This window comes from Trematomus bernacchii, unplaced genomic scaffold (genome assembly GCF_902827165.1).
Source record: "Trematomus bernacchii unplaced genomic scaffold, fTreBer1.1, whole genome shotgun sequence".
NCBI lineage: Eukaryota > Metazoa > Chordata > Actinopteri > Perciformes > Nototheniidae > Trematomus > Trematomus bernacchii.
Genome location: NW_022987652.1, coordinates 329,644 through 351,921, shown reverse-complemented (window position 1 = coordinate 351,921; position 22,278 = coordinate 329,644). Strand labels below are relative to the sequence as shown.

The 22,278-nt window shown below is 40.3% G+C and overlaps 1 protein-coding gene across 2 annotated transcripts in view; it reads right to left on the bottom strand.

Moving 5' to 3' along the window:
• The window catches only part of mms19 (MMS19 homolog, cytosolic iron-sulfur assembly component), a 34,715-nt gene extending 12,601 nt beyond the window's left edge, over positions 1–22,114 (bottom strand). The window contains exons 1-22 of one of the 2 annotated variants that reach the window (XM_034134814.1): positions 22,003–22,114; positions 21,485–21,533; positions 20,815–20,915; positions 20,288–20,373; positions 19,130–19,204; positions 18,798–18,867; positions 17,132–17,260; positions 16,565–16,626; positions 15,687–15,773; positions 13,495–13,569; positions 11,941–12,018; positions 11,587–11,725; positions 8,894–9,048; positions 7,430–7,508; positions 6,108–6,233; positions 5,247–5,328; positions 5,044–5,141; positions 4,720–4,881; positions 3,020–3,169; positions 2,477–2,570; positions 763–865; positions 304–375 (exon numbers count right to left, since the gene is read on the bottom strand). In XM_034134814.1, coding sequence (XP_033990705.1) covers positions 304–375; positions 763–865; positions 2,477–2,570; positions 3,020–3,169; positions 4,720–4,881; positions 5,044–5,141; positions 5,247–5,328; positions 6,108–6,233; positions 7,430–7,508; positions 8,894–9,048; positions 11,587–11,725; positions 11,941–12,018; positions 13,495–13,569; positions 15,687–15,773; positions 16,565–16,626; positions 17,132–17,260; positions 18,798–18,867; positions 19,130–19,204; positions 20,288–20,373; positions 20,815–20,915; positions 21,485–21,533; positions 22,003–22,090 — 2,160 coding nt within the window. In that variant the 5' untranslated portion in view covers positions 22,091–22,114. The remainder of the gene's footprint in view (positions 1–303; positions 376–762; positions 866–2,476; positions 2,571–3,019; positions 3,170–4,719; positions 4,882–5,043; positions 5,142–5,246; positions 5,329–6,107; positions 6,234–7,429; positions 7,509–8,893; positions 9,049–11,586; positions 11,726–11,940; positions 12,019–13,494; positions 13,570–15,686; positions 15,774–16,564; positions 16,627–17,131; positions 17,261–18,797; positions 18,868–19,129; positions 19,205–20,287; positions 20,374–20,814; positions 20,916–21,484; positions 21,534–22,002) is intronic. The other variant, XM_034134815.1, reaches the window with a different exon arrangement.
• Between the last annotated feature and the right edge of the window lie 164 nt (positions 22,115–22,278).

Here is a 22,278-nt window from a genome sequence, read left to right as displayed (position 1 = left end):
AAAATAAATTATGGCAAGAAGCCTTTTTTCAACATATATTATAGATATTGTTTGTCTTCATTTAAGTCCATTCATTCATACACATTTTAACATATCCATTCATTATTTTACCGTAAATTGGCGATGATCATATTTCCATATTTATAAAGTTGTGCAATATGGACATAATAAGGTCTGCAGGTCTTTTAAAAGCCTCCAACATCGTTTACAGACGCAATTGACAGTTCTGAGATGAATATATTATGAAAGGAAGATATCCATTGATGAATACAATATTTTTAAGACAATTAAGTTGAGACTCACGCTGCGAGGTAACGAACACACACATCCCACGAGCAGACACACCATCTGAGACTGAGTCCACGAGTGCTGCTGCTGGGAAAAAAAACATGCCTCAATAAACACACTGTAAAGAGACAGTGACTTTAAAAAAGTGTGACTGTTACGTTCCCTCCTGGACTAGGGGTACAAAGGGAAGTAACAGAATATAAAAATAACCAGGAGAGAGAAAAAAAGAGAGAGGAAACTGATTTCTGAAGCCACAAGATGATGTTTTAATTAATCAAAAAGTAAAGAAGGCTCACCAGCCAATTTGCAAAGTCAACTAATGATAAACTAAAAACATGCAAAAGTGTGGCAAATACAAAAGGCCTAAACTAGGGTTGGTACATTTCTGTACTTTCTTCATTGATTCTGAAGTATTTTTTAAAATCTAATCATAAAAAACATAGTAGATATTCCTTAATCCATGTGCATACAAACCTTGAGCAGCTGGATGTTTGAAGGGAAGGAGTTGTCGGGCAGAAATGAAACGTCTCCATCGAGGAACAGAGACACGGCTCTCGATGCCGTCTGCAGCGCCAACCTGACGACACGGAGAAAAAACAGAGAGGAAACCGAACAAACCTCATGAAAAATACTCCGACAAAAACAAATCGGAGACACTGAATAAACAAGAACAAAGGTGAGAAACTGACAGGAAGTAGAAGTATCTTTTTTTCACTGATTTAAAATCTAGAACACGACTTGCGAAACTGCATTGAATCAGAAAGTGTTTCAACTGTGAGGACAATGTAAAAAACATATAATTACATATTGCTAACATACAGATGTCATACATATTGTAATTGTGTTTTTTTAGAACAAATACATTTTACTGTGAAGGTTTGTTAAAGGGGACCTATCATGCTATATTTGAATAATATAGTGTAGGACCATACCTATATAAGGCATATTTATACTTTTTGTTTTTCAAAATACCAAACAGATCATGCATTTTAGCCATGCCTCATTTTGCTCAATTTGACATTTTTTAGATCTGATTTTGCAAGGGCAGATTCTGTGAGAACAGCACCACCTACAGGCCTGGCATATGTACTACAGCGTCTCCAGCGCTTTCTAACGGCAATGGCCGTGGCTGTCTCCTCCTGATTGGTGGAGTTGGCCCAATAGCCGTAGCGCCACCGTCCTGACGTCAGGACAGTGTTCAAATCTGGATCAGTTTTTATCAGATCCGTTGCAGCCCCTTTTTTAGAGATTTGGGTATGGAGGAAAATAGAGAGGGTTGTGTTTTCTGACACTTGGTGAGTTCCCTGGAACACCGGGGACACATATTCATGTATAAAAGACGTACAAAAGTGCATTTTGCATGATAGGTCCCCTTTAAGATAAGATAAGACTTTATTTATCCCGAAGGAAATTGTTGCCAGAGTTACAAAAAACAATAAACACAATAATAATAAAACTGGACACTAGTGATGGGAATTATGGCTCTTTGAAGGGAGCCGGATCTTATGGCTCCGTTCCTTTCAAAGAGCCGTTCAAAAGAGCCGTTTTTTTTTACAAGGTTTATCTGCGAGATAATCCCCAGGATAATTATCATATGGGTTTTGGTTGAAGTGCATCCAAATGCTGCTGCGTTTTCGCGTTTGGCTCATTTTCCATCTGAAAAACACGTCGTCTACCTGTCCTGTACCACTTGGTATGACTTCTCTCTCGCGCGTATTCCGTTAAGACCCACCCCATCTCACTCCTCGTGCTGAAACCTACCAATCAGAGTAGGGGCGGGTCTTCACAGAATACGTTTGGGGAACAAAATCAAGCTTTTTAAAAGGCGAGTGGATTTTGGCAGGCAGTGAGTGCGGACCAACGATTGAACGATAAAAAGAACGGCTCTCACCAAGTACGACTCGTTCGTACCAAAGAGCCGTTCAAAAGAATCGGCTCGTTCGCGACCGACACATCACTACTGTCCACTAGCAGTGCATTAAAAAGAGCAATTCAATAACTACAGGAAACATAGACGGTCACATAATTAATGTCAATATTACCAGTATTTGGTAATGCAAACAAACGTAGTGGCAGATACGTAATTGCACGTTATTATAGCACATTATTAGAAATAATAATATTGCACATGTTATATCGCAGCGAGTGTTTTAACGTGCTGAATGTAGAGGAGAGAGTTGGTACTGACGTGGGCTGCAGCCGGGAGCAGGAAGCGCTGATGATGGGCACCATGGAGGAGAGGACCGCCTCCTCCAGGAGAGGACTACGATTACCATCCTCACCTACAAAACATCAACAGGAAGTACAGGTTTGAGTTATTCAAATTCGTATCAAATTTAGGGGGAAAAACTTATTCTTTATTAGTAATTTTCTCACATTCCCCTTTACATTCAATAGTATTCCAATTTAGATGAACAGTTTCTTTGACAAGGGGTCACAACATGTAGAAGGTCTCAAATCCAAGAAATGAAACATGAGAATATGAAAAATATAGTAAAGAAAAGTATAGAAGTATAGAAATCAAATTAATAATAACACTGAGAACGTAAATAACACAGGTATAACACAATAAGTTATTTTTAAATCGAGAAAGCACATCATTTTTCAACGTTGTATCAAATGAATTGAACAAGTTCTTTCAAGTGTTTGTTCCTTTAATCTCAAAGAATATCCACGTTTTTTTCTCAGAAGTTTGAGACTCTATGTTTTGAGTTTTGAATATCATGCTCACCCTGCAGCGCCGCCTGTAGAGCCAGAGACAGCAGGCGCGGGATGATGACATCATGGAAGCAGCGCCCCGTCTCCTCCGAGTCCGGAACCTGCTCCGCTATCCTCTGAAGGCTCCGGCACGCCAACACCACCTCCTCCACCGAGAAACCACCTGGAAGCAACACAGAGAAACGACTCTAATATTCAGCTTAAACTCAGAGATGGCAAAAGTACCCACATCCTTTACTCAAGTAGAAGTACAGATACTCGTGTTAAAAAATACTCTGGTGAAAGTAGAAGTACTGACTAAACTTCTTTACTCAAGTAAAAGTAAACAGGGCTTTGAAATGTACTTCAGTAAAAAGTACCCATAACTAGCAGCTGTTTTAAAGAGTACCTGACCTCCCTTTATATTAATAGAACAATAATGTCATTGTTAGCTAATGAATGTTTCCATGCTGAACAACGGCAACATGACAACGTTTTCATTGGTCCCTCTTCTTTAGAGAAGACCAGGAAATGATGGATACACGGATCGTGTTCAAATCAATAGGCACGCAATGACTCTAAATAATAATGATCACGCCACACATTCAAACTAAAGGAACCAGCCTGTTTGGGAAATGTAAGAAGTAGAAAGTACAGGTATTTGTGTTCAACATGTGAGAAGTAGAAAGTACAGGTATTTGTGTTCAACATGTAAGAAGTAGAAAGTACAGGTATTTGTGTTCAACATGTAAGAAGTAGAAAGTACAGGTATTTGTGTTCAACATGTAAGAAGTAGAAAGTACAGGTATTTGTGTTCAACATGTAAGAAGTAGAAAGTACAGGTATTTGTGTTCAACATGTAAGAAGTAGAAAGTTCAGGTATTTGGGTTCAAAATGTAAGAAGTAGAAAGTACAGGTATTTGTGTTCAACATGTGAGAAGTAGAAAGTACAGGTATTTGTGTTCAACATGTGAGAAGTAGAAAGTACAGGTATTTGGGTTCAACATGTAAGAAGTAGAAAGTACAGTTATTTGGGTTCAACATGTAAGAAGTAGAAAGTACAGGTATTTGGGTTCAACATGTGAGAAGTAGAAAGTACAGGTATTTGGGTTCAACATGTAAGAAGTAGAAAGTACAGGTATTTGGGTTCAACATGTAAGAAGTAGAAAGTACAGGTATTTGTGTTCAACATGTAAGAAGTAGAAAGTACAGGTATTTGAGTTCAACATGTAAGAAGTAGAAAGTACAGGTATTTGTGTTCAACATGTGAGAAGTAGAAAGTACAGGTATTTGTGTTCAAAATGTAAGAAGTAGAAAGTACAGGTATTTGTGTTCACAATGTAAGAAGTAGAAAGTACAGGTATTTATGTTCAACATGTAAGAAGTAGAAAGTACAGGTATTTGGGTTCAAAATGTAAGAAGTAGAAAGTACAGGTATTTGTGTTCAACATGTAAGAAGTAGAAAGTACAGGTATTTGTGTTCAACATGTAAGAAGTAGAAAGTACAGGTATTTGGGTTCAACATGTAAGAAGTAGAAAGTACAGGTATTTATGTTCAACATGTAAGAAGTAGAAAGTTCAGGTATTTGGGTTCAAAATGTAAGAAGTCAAAGTAAAAAGTCGTCAGAAAAATAAGTAGTGGAGTAAAGTACTGATACCAGAGACATGTACTTAAGTACAGTAACAAAGTATTTGTACTCCACTACTTGAGTGCCCTGTTGCCGGGCAGATTACCTGTGTGAGCAGCGCTGAGGACCTGCAGCAGGACAGGTGTGCTCTCCTGGACGACGCTGGGCTTTATGGACACTGCAGCCAGAGCGGAGAGACACCGCTGCCGCACTGCATGATGGGAAAGCTGCTCAGATTCTGCTCTGTTGTTGTCCTGATCCATGGGCTCTGAGCAGAGGAGAGGAAAAGGAGGGAGATGGATCATTTGTTCATAAAGTCAAGTCAGATCTGCAAACTCAAGAAACATGTTCATGTAAGGGGGAAAATACAATCAAAGAGGTAAACCATGTTAGAGTCTGTCATATTTATTAGTGTGTGCTTTTTTCTTACCGGAAAACATCTCCGCCTTTAGTCTTGGGATGAAGTTACTGATGAATGCTGCAGGGTGTAACTCTGCTAAAGCTCCGGCACAATCCACCACAGCGACACTGGAGGCAGAAACAGGACAACAAGTCAGACAAATACCATCCATGTTTAAACACAGAAAACAGAGAAGTAGCATTACAGGAGTCAGAGAGACAGATTGTTCTGACCTCACTGTGTGGTCCTGCTCCGTCAGCAGCAGTCTGGTCAGGTGATCCACAGCCAGCTCGATGTCAGAGTCCAGCAGCAGACCTGGGGGATTTTTTTAAAAAGGTGATGAATTTCTGTTTAAAGGGGACCTATCATGCAAAATGCACTTTTTGATGTCTTTTATACATAAACATGTGTCCCCAGTGTGTCAGGGAACTCACGCAGCGTCAGAAAATAAAACCCTCTCTCTTTTCCTCTGTACCCAAATCTCTAAAAACGGGGCTACAACGGAGCTGATCCAGATTTGCGTCCGATATGACGTAATATCTGAATTGTGGACCCACGGCACTATCAGAAACGTTGCTATCAGAAACAATGCCCGACTGTTTTGGACGTAATATGGTCTTTGTTTACATTAGCATCGCTAACACTCAGAGCTAACCTGTACTGGAGAGCATGTGTGTGAAGAAGCAGGAAATCAAAAGGAACTCACCTTGTGGTATAACCGGCAAGAGAGAAAGCCTTTGAGCTCCATACTGTTTCAGAAACAATCCTTGATGTGTTTGGAACATGATATGGCGTTTAATCACGGGAGCATTTATCTGAGTATCTCGTAGAATTCTGATCAGGCATTAGCTCCGCCTTTTTTTTTTTAAAGCTAAGGACCCAGAATCAGCGTTTCTCTAACAGGGCTGAAATAGAGGGGTATGAGGGATTTCTAAAATGCATGATCTGTTTGGTATTTTGAGCAAAACACATCATAGACATGTTTTTATATATTTGTATATATCTGAGACCCATAATATATGCCTAAAAATAGCATGATAGGAGACCTTTAAATCTGCTGCAGGCTGTGAGTATCAGAGTGGTTTGCCTCTCACCTGGTTGTTGAGCCAGAGATGTGAGCACAGAGCAGGCTGTGACCTGCAGACTGGAGTTAGTCTCCGTCAGAGCGGAGAACACCATGCTGCACAGAGAGGGCCGGAAAGCTACAAACACACTGTCCTCTGATGGGAAGGGAGGAAACAAAACAAGGAGGTTTTATCCAAGGTTAATAATAATGATAATAATGTATTTTATTTATGGGCGCCTTTCAAAGCTCTCAAGGACACGTTACAGAGCATAATTGACCACGAGTTGACCACACGGTTGAGATGCCACAATCAATTCTGAAGACCCCTCCTCCTGTAGCTCCAGGTTCTAACTAGTTCAGAGTGTAATAATCAACATTCTTCAATAGATAGACTAAACAGCTGAGGACACTGAATCACATTTGTTGTCGCTTATGGCTCGGGGTCATCTACACCCCGAGAAGGATGTGTTCCAGGTGTCCCACAACAATAACTATCTCTGACAGAGAGTTGCCCGGTCTTAAACTGGTAACATCAACAACTTGCTAGGGCAGCCCCTCCTTATGGGAGATAACGGCTGCTCAAGGTTGGTCAGCTGCGTCAGAGGGCGAAGGAGGACCTTATTCCCCAACACACATGATATGTATATTAGGGTGGTCCTTAACATTGAAAGTGGGAAAGTCTAAGCTCCAACCCCCAGAATTCATTCTGTCAGATTGAGGAAAACATTCACCAGGAGAGTTTTCTTGACTAATAGAATGAATTCTGGGGGTTGGAGCTTAGACATTCCCACTTTCAATTTTAAGGACCACCCTAATGTACAATTACTATGTCTTGAAAAAACACTGTGTAATTGTTTGCTGCCAAATGTCAATACAAAATATATTTAAAAATATATATAAAAATAAAACACTTCTTGTAACACGTGCTTTCAGATGTTAATAATTTAGCTTTTGGGGGAAGGGGTGGGATTAAATAAGTGTAAACTTCTTCCCACCCCTTTTCAGATGTGTAATTAAGTAGATAATTTGTTTATATATCATTTGTAAGTCAATTATATATATTTTAGTATCAATTTGACACTGCTTAAGTTTGTACAGTATCATAATTCTCTTGTTTCATTTCATTATTATAATTATTTGTATTATTGTTTTACACGTTCGAAATAAATCAAATCAAATCAAAGGTGTGTGCTTTGAGAGTAAACAATAACTAATGCTTGGTTTGTTTTCTCTTCTTTGGTACAGCTCTAATTTTGACATGTGAAAGCAGTGGTTTGTATATTTAAATGTGTAATAAATGTCTGGAATGATATGATATACTGCGCCCTGATGTAGATAAAAAGCACTCACCGCTCTCTGAAGTCTGGCAGGTTTTCACTGACTGGATGAATTTCTGCACCACCTCCAGTAACGTGCGTCTCTGGGAACACTGCAGAGAGAGAATAGAGAATATATCTGTATTGTCATCATACAAAGTACAACGACATTTCTGTGGCATCTCTCACTGCAGTAAAAAATAGACACAAATAAATAAATAAGACTGGTAAAAGCAGAGGTCGTAGCGATGACAGTGCAAGGAGATAAAATTCAATGTCAATGTGCATTTTTACACTTACAGTCTAAACACGTTAAATGTACACAACTGTATGAATATAGTGTATTTCTAACTGTGTGTTCATAAAGGGTTGTAGTAACCAAAGGATGCAAACAGTCACGTTTAACTGATTTCATCACACACTAGTGCAGCCGCTACAATTATTTCATTTTCTAAATTCATAAATTAATCATTTGGCTTGTAAAATGTCAGAAAATTATAAAAAATGTCCCGGTTTCGCAAAGTTCAAGACAATAGTTTAAAATGTCTTGTCTTGTCAGTCCATAATCCAAGAGATATTAGATTTTTCATGATATATAACAAATAAAACAAGGATTTATAATATTGTTTCTGTTTAGCTACTTAGTTCAACTAAACTTTATTCAAATCAAATCAAGTTTTATTTATTTTGGTCGAGCCAAAGAGCTGTACATACAATAAAAACACTTTACAATAAAAACACTTTACAACAAATACAACAGCAAAAATAAAAAATCACACACAGGGAAATGTCAGGAGTCGTAGTCAACTAAAAACTGCAACTTTAAAGGTGCAGATAAACAGCTCATAATGTAGGAGTAAGTTAAAGGTGGGGTAGGTAAGTTTGAGAAACCGGCTCGAGATACACTTTTTGTTATATTCCATGGAATGCTCTTAACATCCCGATAGCAATGAATATCTGAAGGGCTTTGACAAAAAATCCATAAAAAAATGTCATCTCTGGAAGCCGTAGTACTGTAAAAAGCACGACCAATCATCTGAGCCGACCTGGCTAAAATAACTGGATGGCCTACCTGCCTGTCAGACTTCCATCTGTGCACAAACTTATCTCGTGCCCTCATTGGTCATGTGCGCGTTCGTGTGTGTTGGAGGAGGGGCTCTGTAAGGAAGTGGCAGATTTCTTCCGGCTGTGTATTTTCAAATTCTAGCGCACTCGAGCCGGTTTCTCCAAAATTACCTACCCCACCTTTAATTAAACTAAAAGGAAGAAACTTAAAAAATGAGGGACGTTATAAAATAACAACCGGTTCAACATTTGTGTTGAAACTTCGGTTTTGTCTAAATGTATTTATGCTGCTTTGGTATATATTTATTGATGTACAGCACTTTGGTCAACTCTGTTGTTTTTAAATGTGTTATATAAATAAAGTTGGACTGGATTGGCTTTAGGTTAATTGTAACATTTTGATCGCATAACAAAGGTATTTCTCCAGATGTACCTGAGCTCTGTTGGTGTACTGCTCGATGAGGGAGGGCATGATGGCGGCTGTGATGATGCAGCTCGCCCTGAAGGAGGCGCTGCAGGCGGCCTGGAGGAGTTTAGCACTCGGCCAGACCAGCTTCAGGTCCGGCTCACACAGGTGGTGCTTACAGTCTGGAAGAAAATCACACTTTCAGTAAAAAACACACAAAAATACAAAACCAGTCGACATGTTTTATGAAAGGATGTGGATATGTTACGGCCATTACATTTCATATAGCTGACGGTTTTTCTTCAAAGCAAGTTACCTGTTTCTTAATAGTTAATTAGTGCAAGCAAACATTATAATATGAATTCAGAAGGATGAGATGAAATAATAAAGTAGACAGGATTTCCCTTCTTATGGGTATTTACTAGGGCTGTCAGTCGATTAAAATATTTAAAAGTGATTAATCGCATGATAAATGTACCTTAGAGGGATATTTTTCAAGTTTTTAATACTCTTATCAACATATGAGTGGACAAATATGCTTTATGCAAATGTTTGTTTATTATTATTGGAACAATGACAAATATTCTTTTCATCAGTTTTGTCTTTCTTTTGTTTTGTTACTTGTATGGCATTTTTGTACATTTTTCAACCGTAAAAATCGTATATTTTATGTTAGACTAATGAAGCTCAGCGCAAGTTCTTTCAGGAAGACTGGGATACATTCACTCCGCAGCTGCTTATAATCAGCTCATCACGGGCTCTCTGTTGACCTATTACATTCACCTCAATCTCAGCAGCCAATCAGCGTGCTGCAGCCAAACTTTAAAATGGTTCTCCTCTCTCCTGCAGTCAGCTGTGATTTCAGGTGTTCCTGCTGCCGCCCGCCTCCTCCCCATCCACCTCCTTTCATCACATCCAGTGCCAGGAGAGCTAATCCAAAGACCTCATCACATACCCCTCTTCATCCCATCTCCTCATCAAATCCAGATCTTCAGCATCATCACCAGTGTCTAGACCCCGGGGGGGTTCCCTATATGCTCACGGCTGCATTTCCCCCTTTAGATATACGATTTCACGATCGGGGTCTAATCGCCAAAGACTTGACATTCATCATATGGCATGTGTCAATAAATGTTCTTTAACAAAATGCAGTCTCTCCTGATTGAACTTATAATGTGCTACTGAGACGAACTAAATATAAAAGGTCTTTAAAAGACGTGGTATTGGTTTGTAAGCTTACACAACTCCTATTGCAATCTGGCAGGTAATTATCCATCATCTGAGGCTAGCAATGTATCTTTGTATGAACACAACCACTATAGAAGCAGAAGGTGGAAAATGAGACAGCTGAACAGTCATTGTGGTTTCATTTCCTGCCCAGCTGCTTCAGCAATGCAGAAAACCACAGCTCTGAAATATTTAGTTTAACACTTTTAAACACACCGTCTTATTGTCACTCTGCGTGCAACAGGACAATTAGGTGATCAAGTCTTTTCTAAATCGTATTGCATCTTCAAACGTGTGTATTAATAACACTAATCTCTATATTTATTGCGTTTGTATCACTGTTATGGCATGTTTACCTGTCTTTGGTCAGGTTATGGGAGTTTACAAATCAACTAAAAGGTTACTAGTGTTACCAGCAGCAGACCAAGTGTCACATATTGGGTCCGGCAAATGTTAAAGGTCCCATGTCATGCTTTTCTGGTTATTACCCGTCCCCTTGTCTGCAGAGTCACAAACCCTCGAAGTACACCCTGTAGCGAGTAAAACTCTAACACAGAAAAGACCTGTCTATGCTGCCCCAGAACGCCTCGTTGGACATTTCAATTTTTCTTCCTGGGTACAGTGACGTGCCCATACGCAAATGGACCCATCGGTCCAAATGTAACGTCCGCAGAGCCGTTACATTTGGACCAATCCGCGGACTTCCTCACACACTCAATCTTTTCTCAGCTGCAGCTCCGCCCATTTCTCCTCCCTGAGACAGCGGGACGCGGCGAGGCTGTGAGTCGGTGTGTGAGCACACACACAAACTCCCAGCCAGGCTGCGTGTGTGTGTGTGTGTGTGTTCGGGCTGGGTTTTGCTGTGTCTCACTGTCTCGCAGACGGCCACTGGGCTCACAGGGAGGGGGGGGCAGGAGCTCCAACAAGCCGTTTAGGACAGAGTGTGAATACACATACTATACAGAGATGCTGTATGAGAAACCAATGTGAGTTTGGAAAATTGCACAATATACATTTATTCTAGTAGACCTCAACAACGGAAATATGATCAGTAGAAATGGCCATGACATGGGACCTTTAACAACTGTTCCTCTGGAAAGAATAACATGTATACTAAAAGGGAAGCAATACTTTTTTGACAAGATTTGGAAACCATTTGATCTGTGTGTGGAAGGTATGGAGCTAGCAGATGATGAGGAAGATTGAATACTGACGAGTGTAAACCTCATAATATGATTATTTTGAGTTCAGACTATGCACCATGAGACTGCCTTGAATGGAACCAAAGGGCCTGGAAATGTTATTCAATTTTGAAATGTATGTAAGATGTGTCTTTGCATGAAGGGTAGTGTGTTTGTCTTTGCACCTGTACCTCAGTGTAATTTGACCTTGAGAAGTGCACTTCTGTATGTTTGGAACGTGTTTGGAACATGTGTTTATTGTATAAAAAAAGGTTACTAGTGTTAAAATGTGCTTGATTTCACAATTTTCACCTTTGAGAACGAGCTCCAGGAAGGTGTTGAGGGAGTCTTCAGAGTCGGAGTTGAGTACGGAGCGAGACAGACAGGAAGTGATCGCGGTGATCGCTGCGAGGCCGGCAGACTCGATCTTTTCACTTGATGTCTGAAACACCTGCAAGGAAACAACGAGAAGGGGAAGATTAGCATCAGTTAGTACTCAATAAAACGGATCATTTCTGTTGTTAGAAGACTCAAATATGTCCTAGAGTTAGACATTAAAGTGTTGCAACTGTAAAAACAGCACAATCTAATAAGTAAACACTGCAGAATACAAAAAAAACACAATAACAGGGTATGTTTTTTGTACATAATCATCCAAAAACCCACCTCTCTGCGCAGTGACGCCCACAGTCCCTCGAGGAATTCTGCCAGGTCCTTGTGTTCGTATTGGGACACACAAGCAGTCTGAAAAACATCAAGAGTGGGGAGATAAGAACCAGAATGTCTTCTTAAAGGTCCCCTATTAGACTGTTTTTCATAAATATATTACAGGTCTCAGATATATACAGAACATGTCTCTGATTGGCTGAAACACCAAACAGATCATTGCAGCATCCCATAATCCCCTCTGTTTCAGCCCTGTTTCCAAAGTGCTGATTCTCTGTCTGTTACTTTAGATGAAAATAAGGAGCCCCTCCCCACGCCCCTCTGAGGGATATTTGGTTACAAAGAACACAATGGTGCTCTAGGAGGAGATTCAGGTGATAAGGTGGGGGGGGGGGTTACCTTGGTTGGTGATTGGCTAATGGTTACACAAGCCAAAACATCGTTATGACATCATAAAGTGGCCAAAATCTGATCAGCTCATTTTCAGACAGGTTTTTATAGAAATGGATCAGGACAAAAAGTGAGAGAATCTTTGTTCCTGAAACTTTCAGAGTCTCTTTACACAGAGGGGACACATGTTGATGAAGAAGAGACATGAAGAAGAGGGGACACATGTTGATGTAGAAGAGACATGAAGAAGAGGGGACACATGTTGATGAAGAAGAGACATGAAGAAGAGGGGACACATGTTGATGTAGAAGAGACATGAAGAAGAGGGGACACATGTTGATGTAGAAGAGACATGAAGAAGAGCGGACACATGTTGATGTAGAAGAGACATGAAGAAGAGGGGACACATGTTGATGTAGAAGAGACATGAAGAAGAGGGGACACATGTTGATGTAGAAGAGACATGAAGAAGAGGGGACACATGTTGATGTAGAAGAGACATGAAGAAGAGGGGACACATGTTGATGAAGAAGAGACATGAAGAAGAGGGGACACATGTTGATGTAGAAGAGACATGAAGAAGAGGGGACACATGTTGATGTAGAAGAGACATGAAGAAGAGCGGACACATGTTGATGTAGAAGAGACATGAAGAAGAGGGGACACATGTTGATGTAGAAGAGACATGAAGAAGAGGGGACACATGTTGATGTAGAAGAGACATGAAGAAGAGGGGACACATGTTGATGTAGAAGAGACATGAAGAAGAGGGGACACATGTTGATGTAGAAGAGACATGAAGAAGAGGGGACACATGTTGATGTAGAAGAGACATGAAGAAGAGGGGACACATGTTGATGTAGAAGAGACATGAAGAAGAGGGGACACATGTTGATGTAGAAGAGACATGAAGAAGAGGGGACACATGTTGATGTAGAAGAGACATGAAGAAGAGGGGACACATGTTGATGTAGAAGAGACATGAAGAAGAGGGGACACATGTTGATGTAGAAGAGACATGAACAAGTGGATTTTGCACAATAGGTGACCTTTAAAGTATTTCGTAAAATGTCAGTGCCTCTCAGCAGCTTCATTGTAGTTTATTAAGTGACTGTGTTGCTTTAGGAGAAATATCTGTGTGTATCAAAAAGTACGATTTCTCACCAGAGTCTGCAGCGAGTCCAGCTTCGCGCTCTGAACATCTGAGTCCAGCTTCTCAATGATGAGAGGCAACAGAAACTGAAAAAAAAGTGTAAACAGGACGTAATATTATCTTTCAGAATTGTTTTCAATCAAAGATATATTCACAAAAACACTTTTACAAACTACAAACCCTTTTTATATCATAATTCTTTTGTTAGCGATAGTGGTGGTCTAATGGATAGTGAGGTGGGCTGGAGATCGGAAGGTTGTGAGTTCAAATCCCGCCTGGAACACCACCACTAGTGTGCCCTTGACGGCACTTAGCCCTCAGTTACTCCAGGGAGAATGTCCCTGTAATTGTAAGTCGCTTTGGATAAAAGCGTCAGCTAAATGAAATGTAATGTTATAATTTATGTATTTTTATTTTTTTCAAAATGTTTCTCTCTTGCTTTCCTTCACATTTTGTATAAAAAAGGGGAGAAAAAGGAATCAGAAGTGTGAATATGTCTGTACAGGTTGCTGGAAGACATACAAAAGAAATATATGTCATGACCGAAAAACGAGATCGCGGATAAAAGCGGCCGAGATGGGTTTTCTCCGCAGGGTGGTGGGCGTCTCCCTTAGGGATGAGGTGAGAAGTTCAGTCATCCGGGAGGGACTCGGAGTTGAACCGCTCCTCCTTCGCATCCAAAGGAGCCAGTTGTGGTGGTTCGGGCACCTAGTAAGGATGGGAGGAGACCGAGGGGTAGACCTAGGACCAGGTGGAGGGATTATATCTCTTCGCTGGCCTGGGAGCGCCTTGGGACCCCCCAGTCAGAGCTGGTTGATGAGGGGAAAGGAACGCTTGGGGCTCTCTGCTGGAACTGCTACCCGACCACGGATAAGCGGGAGAAGATGGATGGACATATATATATTAGGGCTGTCAAGTTAACGCGTTAATAACGCGTTAATAACGCGTTAACGCAAAAAAAATTAACGCCACTAATTATTTTAACGCGATTAACGCATGTGTATTTTTTGTCCTCGGCCGCCGTAGTTTCAGAGCGCATCGAGTTTAAAATACCATCGACAAGCTGATGCTGACAGCCCCGCTCCTACCGCCCGCTTGTGGCAGACCACACTTCCACGCTCACTGGCAGGCCCGGACTGGCCATCGGGAGGACCGGGAGGGAGTGTGTATGTGTGGCGCGACTCGCGCGGGCGAGGCACACCTTACGTGTTGTTGTTGTTGTTGTTAGCATCTGGTGCTAGCTAGCTGCACTAACGGATATAAGGAGCTGTTTCAATGACATTTCGCCGACAACTGCGCCGAGCACTTGACTTTATGCAGGTAGCCAGACAGTGGGACATTGTACGAAAAGTCAGCACAATCAGCACGGATAGTACGCGCAACATGATTGCAGCGTCCAGGCAGCTCACGTTGGAGCATAATATGCCTTGAGCTGCACATAGCTCCAACGATCCATCACAGTGTCTCTATACACACACACACACACACACACACACACACACACACACACACACACACACACACACACACACACACACACACACACACACACACACACACACACACACACACACACACACACACACACACACACACACACACACACACACACACACACACACACACACACACACACACACACACACACACACACACACACACACACACACACACACACACACACCACACACACAACACACACACACACACACACACACACACACACACACACACACACACACACACACACACACACACACACACACACACACACACACACACACACACACACACACACCACACACACACACACACACACACACACACACACACACACACACGTATGAGAGAGGTTCCAGGTTGAATTGAGGTGAATATTTGTAATGTTCAGGTTGTTGTGTTTAATATTCATGAGAATATTTGTCATTGTTCAAATGATAATAAACAAACATATAAAGCATATTTGTCCACTCATATGTTGATAAGAGTATTAAAAACTTGAAAGATATCCCTCTAAGGTACATTTAGAACAGATAAAAAACGTGCGATTAATTTGCGATTAATCGCGATTAACTATGGACAATCATGCGATTAATCGCGATTAAATATTTTAATCGACTGACAGCCCTAATATATATATATTCTTCTTAGGCCACAAGACCCCCGTTCCACTAAAATACAAACTATAATTTGGTCGTCCTACCTCTGCAAATCTTGGTGTCCCGGCGAGGACGTCCCTCAGCGTGAGGATCAGCTCCTCTCTGGTGATGCCGTGGGGGTCGTTGGGAGGCTGGGGGGGAAAGTAATGATACAGAGAGATTATAAATGGATCAATTTATACCTTTCAGAAACATTTAGATATTTTTGTTAGGGTACATTTATTGTATTTTTCTTCATTTATTTAGTTTTGAAGTCATTATTGTACTTTTTTTAATATCACTATTATATTGCTATCACTCTTTTATCTAATTTGTTATATTTAATTGCATTTTATTTAAAAGTTTATTTTAATTTATATATTTATTAATTTGTTGTTGCTGTTATTATTGTTTATTAATTATTTTTTCCTTTATATAAAATGTTAATTATTATAATCTCCTATCTTTAAATGTATAAAAAGGCATTTAACTATATATATATATATATATATATATATATTTACTTACATATTAAAAAATAACATTTGCCAGTAGTGAAGCTTTGATGCAAATGTAACAATTATTTTTTTGAGTTGAGTTTTTTTTGTTCAGAGAGTTTTCCAAATCCAAAAGACAGAAGACCTGACCGTAGTTGTGAAATATCTACCATGTATTTCTACAGCTTGTTTCATTATTATCATTATCACATTAACAGCAGAGTGACATCATGCCGGTTTTCATCCAGAGAGTCAACAAACACACACAGCTGCGATCATCAGTGACGGGGAATGTGTGTGAGGCGATGAGGAGACAGACGCTGTGTGTTATTGATGTTTTTCACAGTTAGCCTGAGCTCACAGGAAGTCGCTGATGACATTTCTGTCTGCTGACCTCCCTGCTGTCGTCACACTAAAGCAGCCGAGTCAACAAAACAGGGACTTACGGGGCTGAAGTCGATGGGGAAGTAGCAGGACGTCACCTCGAACAGCTCCTCTGTGAATTTACCTGAGACAGCACACAGGACATCAGGCTAATTAGTAGGGGTGGGGGAAAGAATCCATACAGCATAGTATTGCGATACTTTGCGTGGCGATATTGTATCGATACACGGACGCCAAGTATCGATATTTTATTATATAAACTGTCGCATATTCCTCCGAAAGATGGTCGTACACTTGACTGATGATTTCGAATGTATTGACAACTCCAAAATCCAACGTAAAACAAAACAACCAATACATTTAAGCTACATCCATATTAGCATTACTTTAGCATACCATTAAACAAGTTAACTTCAATATCGCAATACTTAGCATATCGTAGAATCGCAATACTATCGTATCGTGGCTTAAGTATCGCGATAGTATCGTATCGTAGGGAGCCTGGTGATTCCCACCTCTACTAATTAGAGGTTTACTGTGCAGTCGATCGTAACACAGTTCAAGGAAAGGCCAGAGACAGACAGAGATAGAGAAATAAAGACTTCATATGTGTGTATTTGCACTCTCACCTAGATCATAACCTCGCAGGACGATGCCTTTGGCGATCTGGAACGCTAACAGCAGGTTACGAGGATCCCTCTCTCCGTCCATTGATTGGACAAAACCAAACACAAAGTCTGGTCCCAAGCCCTTCAGTTCTGAGGAGAGGGCACACAGGAGAACACAGATTTGTTTAAGTTCTGTAAGACAGCTGATAGAAATATTGTTCCACCATATGATGTTTTGACAAAAGGCAGACCGCCAAAATGACACCACATACCTCTTCCTGAAAATCTGAGGAAGTTGTGTTAGGATGTCGTTTGTAAACTGACATTGTGCTGAACATTTCTTAATCTGAGTTGAAAACCCATTAGATTTGATTTATATATATCCCATTATCAAAAATGACACATTGGTCTCAAGGGGCTTGGATAATAATAAGATATTGAAATTACAATTTAGACAATCCACATGACAAAAAATGATAATTTGAACGTTTATAAAGAATATTTAATATGTGTATTCTACTACAATATAAAAAGGAGAAACTGCTGGAGGACAGGACACACTGTCCCGCTGTATGCTAAGTACTGGCAGACAGACACACACACTTCATTGTGTTGCATCTATTTGCTTCCTATACAGTTAGTCTATGCAAAGTATTCAACTGCTAAACAAAGCAGAAGAAGGTGTGATAACTCTCTCCTTAATTATAGGTCTGGGAATAGTTTAAGTACCTTTAGGTGAGTAATAACAACAGTGAGAGGTCTGCAAACTGCTGAGATTTCTGACTCTGTCTCTAGTGTTTGCAAATAACCTACAGCTATTGGCGCATTTCCACTGCAGCACGTAGCACGGTTTAAGCGTGCCGTGCCAAACCCGGCCCGTTTTTTTTTGCTTTTCCACTAGGGCTAGTTCCGGCTCAGGGCTACTTTTTCACATTTTTTCTGGCCCTCCAAAATCGAGGTTCTTACCGGGCCAACAACCGGGCTGAGTATGCTAAACTAGTGACGTGAGTGGCTACAACTACAACAAAATCAACATATTTGACCGTGATTTAATTGTAATACACGTTTCAAAATGATGCCGAAGTAACAACATACTGATACCGGTTAGTAAAAACCATGAATTAATGCTTTGACAAGTCTGCAGACAGACGGCAGGCGAAGAACATTTTAAAATGCGTGTTTTCTAGATGGAGATTGGCTAAGCTAACGTTAAATATGCTCCGACCGTCCACACTCACAACAACGGCCTATACAGACATAAATAAAGCAGCGACTGTATTCGCCATGACACAGACAGTCTGTGGTTTGTACTTGTTTAACTTTTGTCTAGTTTCTGAACAGATATGAGGAGCTGTGAGCTCTGAGGGCTAACAGCTAACGGCTGATGTTATGGTTTTGTGGTTCGCATTGAAGATGACGTCACGGCAGTTTTACGCAGCGTCGCTCCGCCCCAACGAACAGCCGATCACCCCGCCTACACTGCGTTACTATAGTTACTACCCCAGTTCCTAAACTGTAATGGCAACGCAGCATAAAGTGAGCCGGGCCTAACCATACCGTACTAAGCCGGGCTAGGTCCTGCAGTGGAAATGCGCCATATAACAGAGAAGCTTTGTGTTGTTCCAGCAGATCTCTCAGTAATTATGGGGAAATGTTGGTAACTAACTAACTGAGGAATCAGACGTACCTGCTTCTCTGATCGCCATGAGGTTGATGAGCATGTTGTAGACGCAGGCTCTCTCCGTCAGCATTAAAGACTAAGGGATAATAAATAAACAGAATCTATGAGCGTTTTACCCACAATACCTTGGAATCAAGAACTTTAGATGAGTCAAGTTTACCAACAAAAGCATACTTTGAAAAAGAGGAAGGGCTTTGCAGATGTAGAGGAAACAATTATCTTGAAGCACTCCAATTGTGGATATTTTACAAGAGTTTGTGTTTGCATATATGCTCAGGATCCTCTTACAATAACAGATAGTCTTTGGCTGTATGTTCAAATATGAATATAAGTCTCACCTGAACGTGAACATCCTGGAACAAAGACCTCAGCATGGACACTGCTGAGCCAGGAGGCAGCACCGTACACTTTGTCTGGAAAAAAAGGCAGAAACAAACACATTGTGCACAAGAGTCAGAGCTTCTCAAAATGATGTGCAATATATATATATGTGTACCCCGTGAATAACTTATATATAATACTGTATACTTCAACCTGGCTGCTATATCTCAACACTCTGGTACTGGATGTGTGTTTTGTAATTATAAATTGTGTACTATCTACTTTTATCTTGAATATTTGTATGCATGCTTCTTAATTAAGTTATCTTAAAATTATATTTGGCTCTTGTCTTTACTTGCTGTTACAATTGTAAATGTCCGCTTTGTGGAGAGGGGCACTCCTTCAGACATTTTATGACTTTGTTGTGGCATCAGCCATTTTCTATGGTGTGGCCTGCTGGGGCATCAGCATCTCGGCTGCTGACAGGAAGAGACTGAACAGACTGGTAAGGAAGGCCAGCTCTGTCCTGGGGAGTCCTCTGGACACTGTGGAGGTGGTGGGAGACAGGAGAATGGCAGCCAAGCTGTCCTCCCTGCTGGACAATGTGTCCCACCCCCTCCAGGACACCCTGTCCTCACTGTGCAGCTCCTTCAGCGATAGGCTGCTGCACCCCAGCTGTCACACGGAGAGATACCGCAGGTCCTTCCTTCCTACAGCGGTCAGACTATACAACCAGTACAGCCCCTAGTAGACCCCCCCCCACACACACACACACCACAACACAGACTATAACACCCCTTGCTGTTAAATACCAACCAACTATGTGCATATGTGCAATATATATACATGCCATTAATAACTGTGTATTATATACCTGGCTGCTAAATCCTAAGAACTGTTACAGGATGTGTATTTTGAAAATTATGTAACTTTTTATTTTTTATTATATTTTTTATTATTTCATAACTTAGTACTTTTTAATGCATGTAACATAGGTAACATGAAGCTGTCTGTAGCTCTTTTTCCTGCTGTAACTACGTACATTTCCCCTCTGTGGGACTAATAAAGGTATTCTGATTCTGATAATAAAACCTGCAAAGCAAAAAACTAATTTGCAAAATCAACCGTCAGATTATCTTTCTGTCGCTGAAAGTCTACAGGAGGCGGACCCTCACCAGCGCTCTGAGCCCCTGTAAAACCGGAGGAGTGATGACGTGATGGTCCTTCAGACGGTTTTCATAGAAGACAAGGAGCACTTCCACTGTGGAGAACAGACACAGGAAGATAACATATATATTATAATATAACTCTTCACATGAATATGGTGCATGTACTCCTGCAACACGACAAGCAATCAAATGACATTCGGTCAACATTTTATATCTCAAGCAATAAGGCACTGAGAGGATGGTTTTGCACCGAGATACCATGTAAGTAAGGTAAGGTAAGTTTATTTATAACACAATAAATAAACACAATGGAATAACAGATTTATAAAAACCATGCATAAAAGAGATACAGAATAGTTTAAAAATAACATTGTAAATACAGTAGGTGCTAAAACAAGTTAAAAGAACTCAGCGTTGATGAAGACCTCAGGTTTTCGGGAAGTAAAAGCAGCTTCGGCGTGTTTGGTTCTGAGCCGGGGTACAATGAGTATTGCTTATCATATCTAGAAAAAGTAAATTAGAAATTGAGTCACCTTCTTTCTCTGTAAGACCTCCATAGCACTCGTGTAAAACTTCGGAGAGAAGCTGGACTCCTCTGGCTCGAGTGTGAGGCTGAGAGCTGGTCAGACTCAGTCTACAACAGGAAAGGAAACATGTTAATTATAAGAAAACGATTAATATGAGAGCGAAGCAACTCTTGAGTTTAAAAGTTGCTTTTTAATGAATGGAAATCTGAGATATGTTAATGACATATATTATATATTAAGTGCTTTGAGCACCAGGAAAAGCGCTATATAAATGACATGTATTATTATTATTATTAATATTATATTCCATATGTGTTTGGCTGGGCAATATATGCTAAATTATAGTTGGTTTTTACACACAAGGAATTTGCTTTGGTGTATAATGGTGCATACAAAAACAGGGGAAGAGAAATTGTAAAACTAGAAATATGAGCTGATACTGAAAAGGAGAAATTGTATAAAAAATGTTCTTTAAACAATTAAACAATGTAAAAAGAAGTGTACAAGGATATAAAGAATATATGTCCAGCATATCTACAATAAATGTGTAAGAGCAGTGGAATTTCTTTGACATACTCATACTAAACCAACAGATAGAGGATATTTTTTAAATCATACAATGATAATGCATTTTGTTAATGTTATTGCTGTAATAATACAAATGTTGATAGCTTACCCCAGTGCCTCCACCAGCTGCAGAACTGTAAACTCTCCATTTTTGACAGCTGCACAGAAAGCCAAGTTTAGTGAATTGTGCAACAACAAACACATAAGCATAAATATCTATCTCTAGTGATTAACTACAGATTAACTAGCAGTATGGGCAGGTTCAAAGGTGCAGAGTTCATTGACAGGATGCTTTTCAATGAACACAAACACAGCAGCTAGCAAGCGGTGATAACACACTTAACTAGCATCTAAATTCACATTATTAATCAATGACAGCACAATTTAACACGAGGGGTACATTCAGGGTGTGCTAATAACGTGATAAAATGAATAAACTAGTTAAAAAATGTCTGTTTTGTGTGACTTGAGGTTGAAGAGCACACAGGATGTTGTGGTGCTAAGTTAGCTCGTTTCCCAGCATGCCGTGTTGCGCATCCTTGAAGCTCAGCAAGCTTTAAAGGCTTGTTTTTAAAAACCTGGTGTTCTGGAAATATGTGGAGGAAATTAGGATGAAGTCTTATTTACCTGTTGCTGTATCTTTGGCTTTGCTGTCCTGCAGTCCAGAGACATACTCCTCCACCAGAGACAGCAGCAGCGCACTGTCCGCAGCCATCGTGCCCCTGTTACTGAATTGAGACTGCGCATGCGCGGAAAGTTAGGGGTGAAAAGTGACACATTTAACTTTTATTATTTAAAACGAAACATTAACTACCTATGTTTTGTGACATATTTGCTATTTTGGTTACTTGTAAGTTGGTAAAAATGAAATACAAAATAAAATAAAATCTTAATGTTGAATCA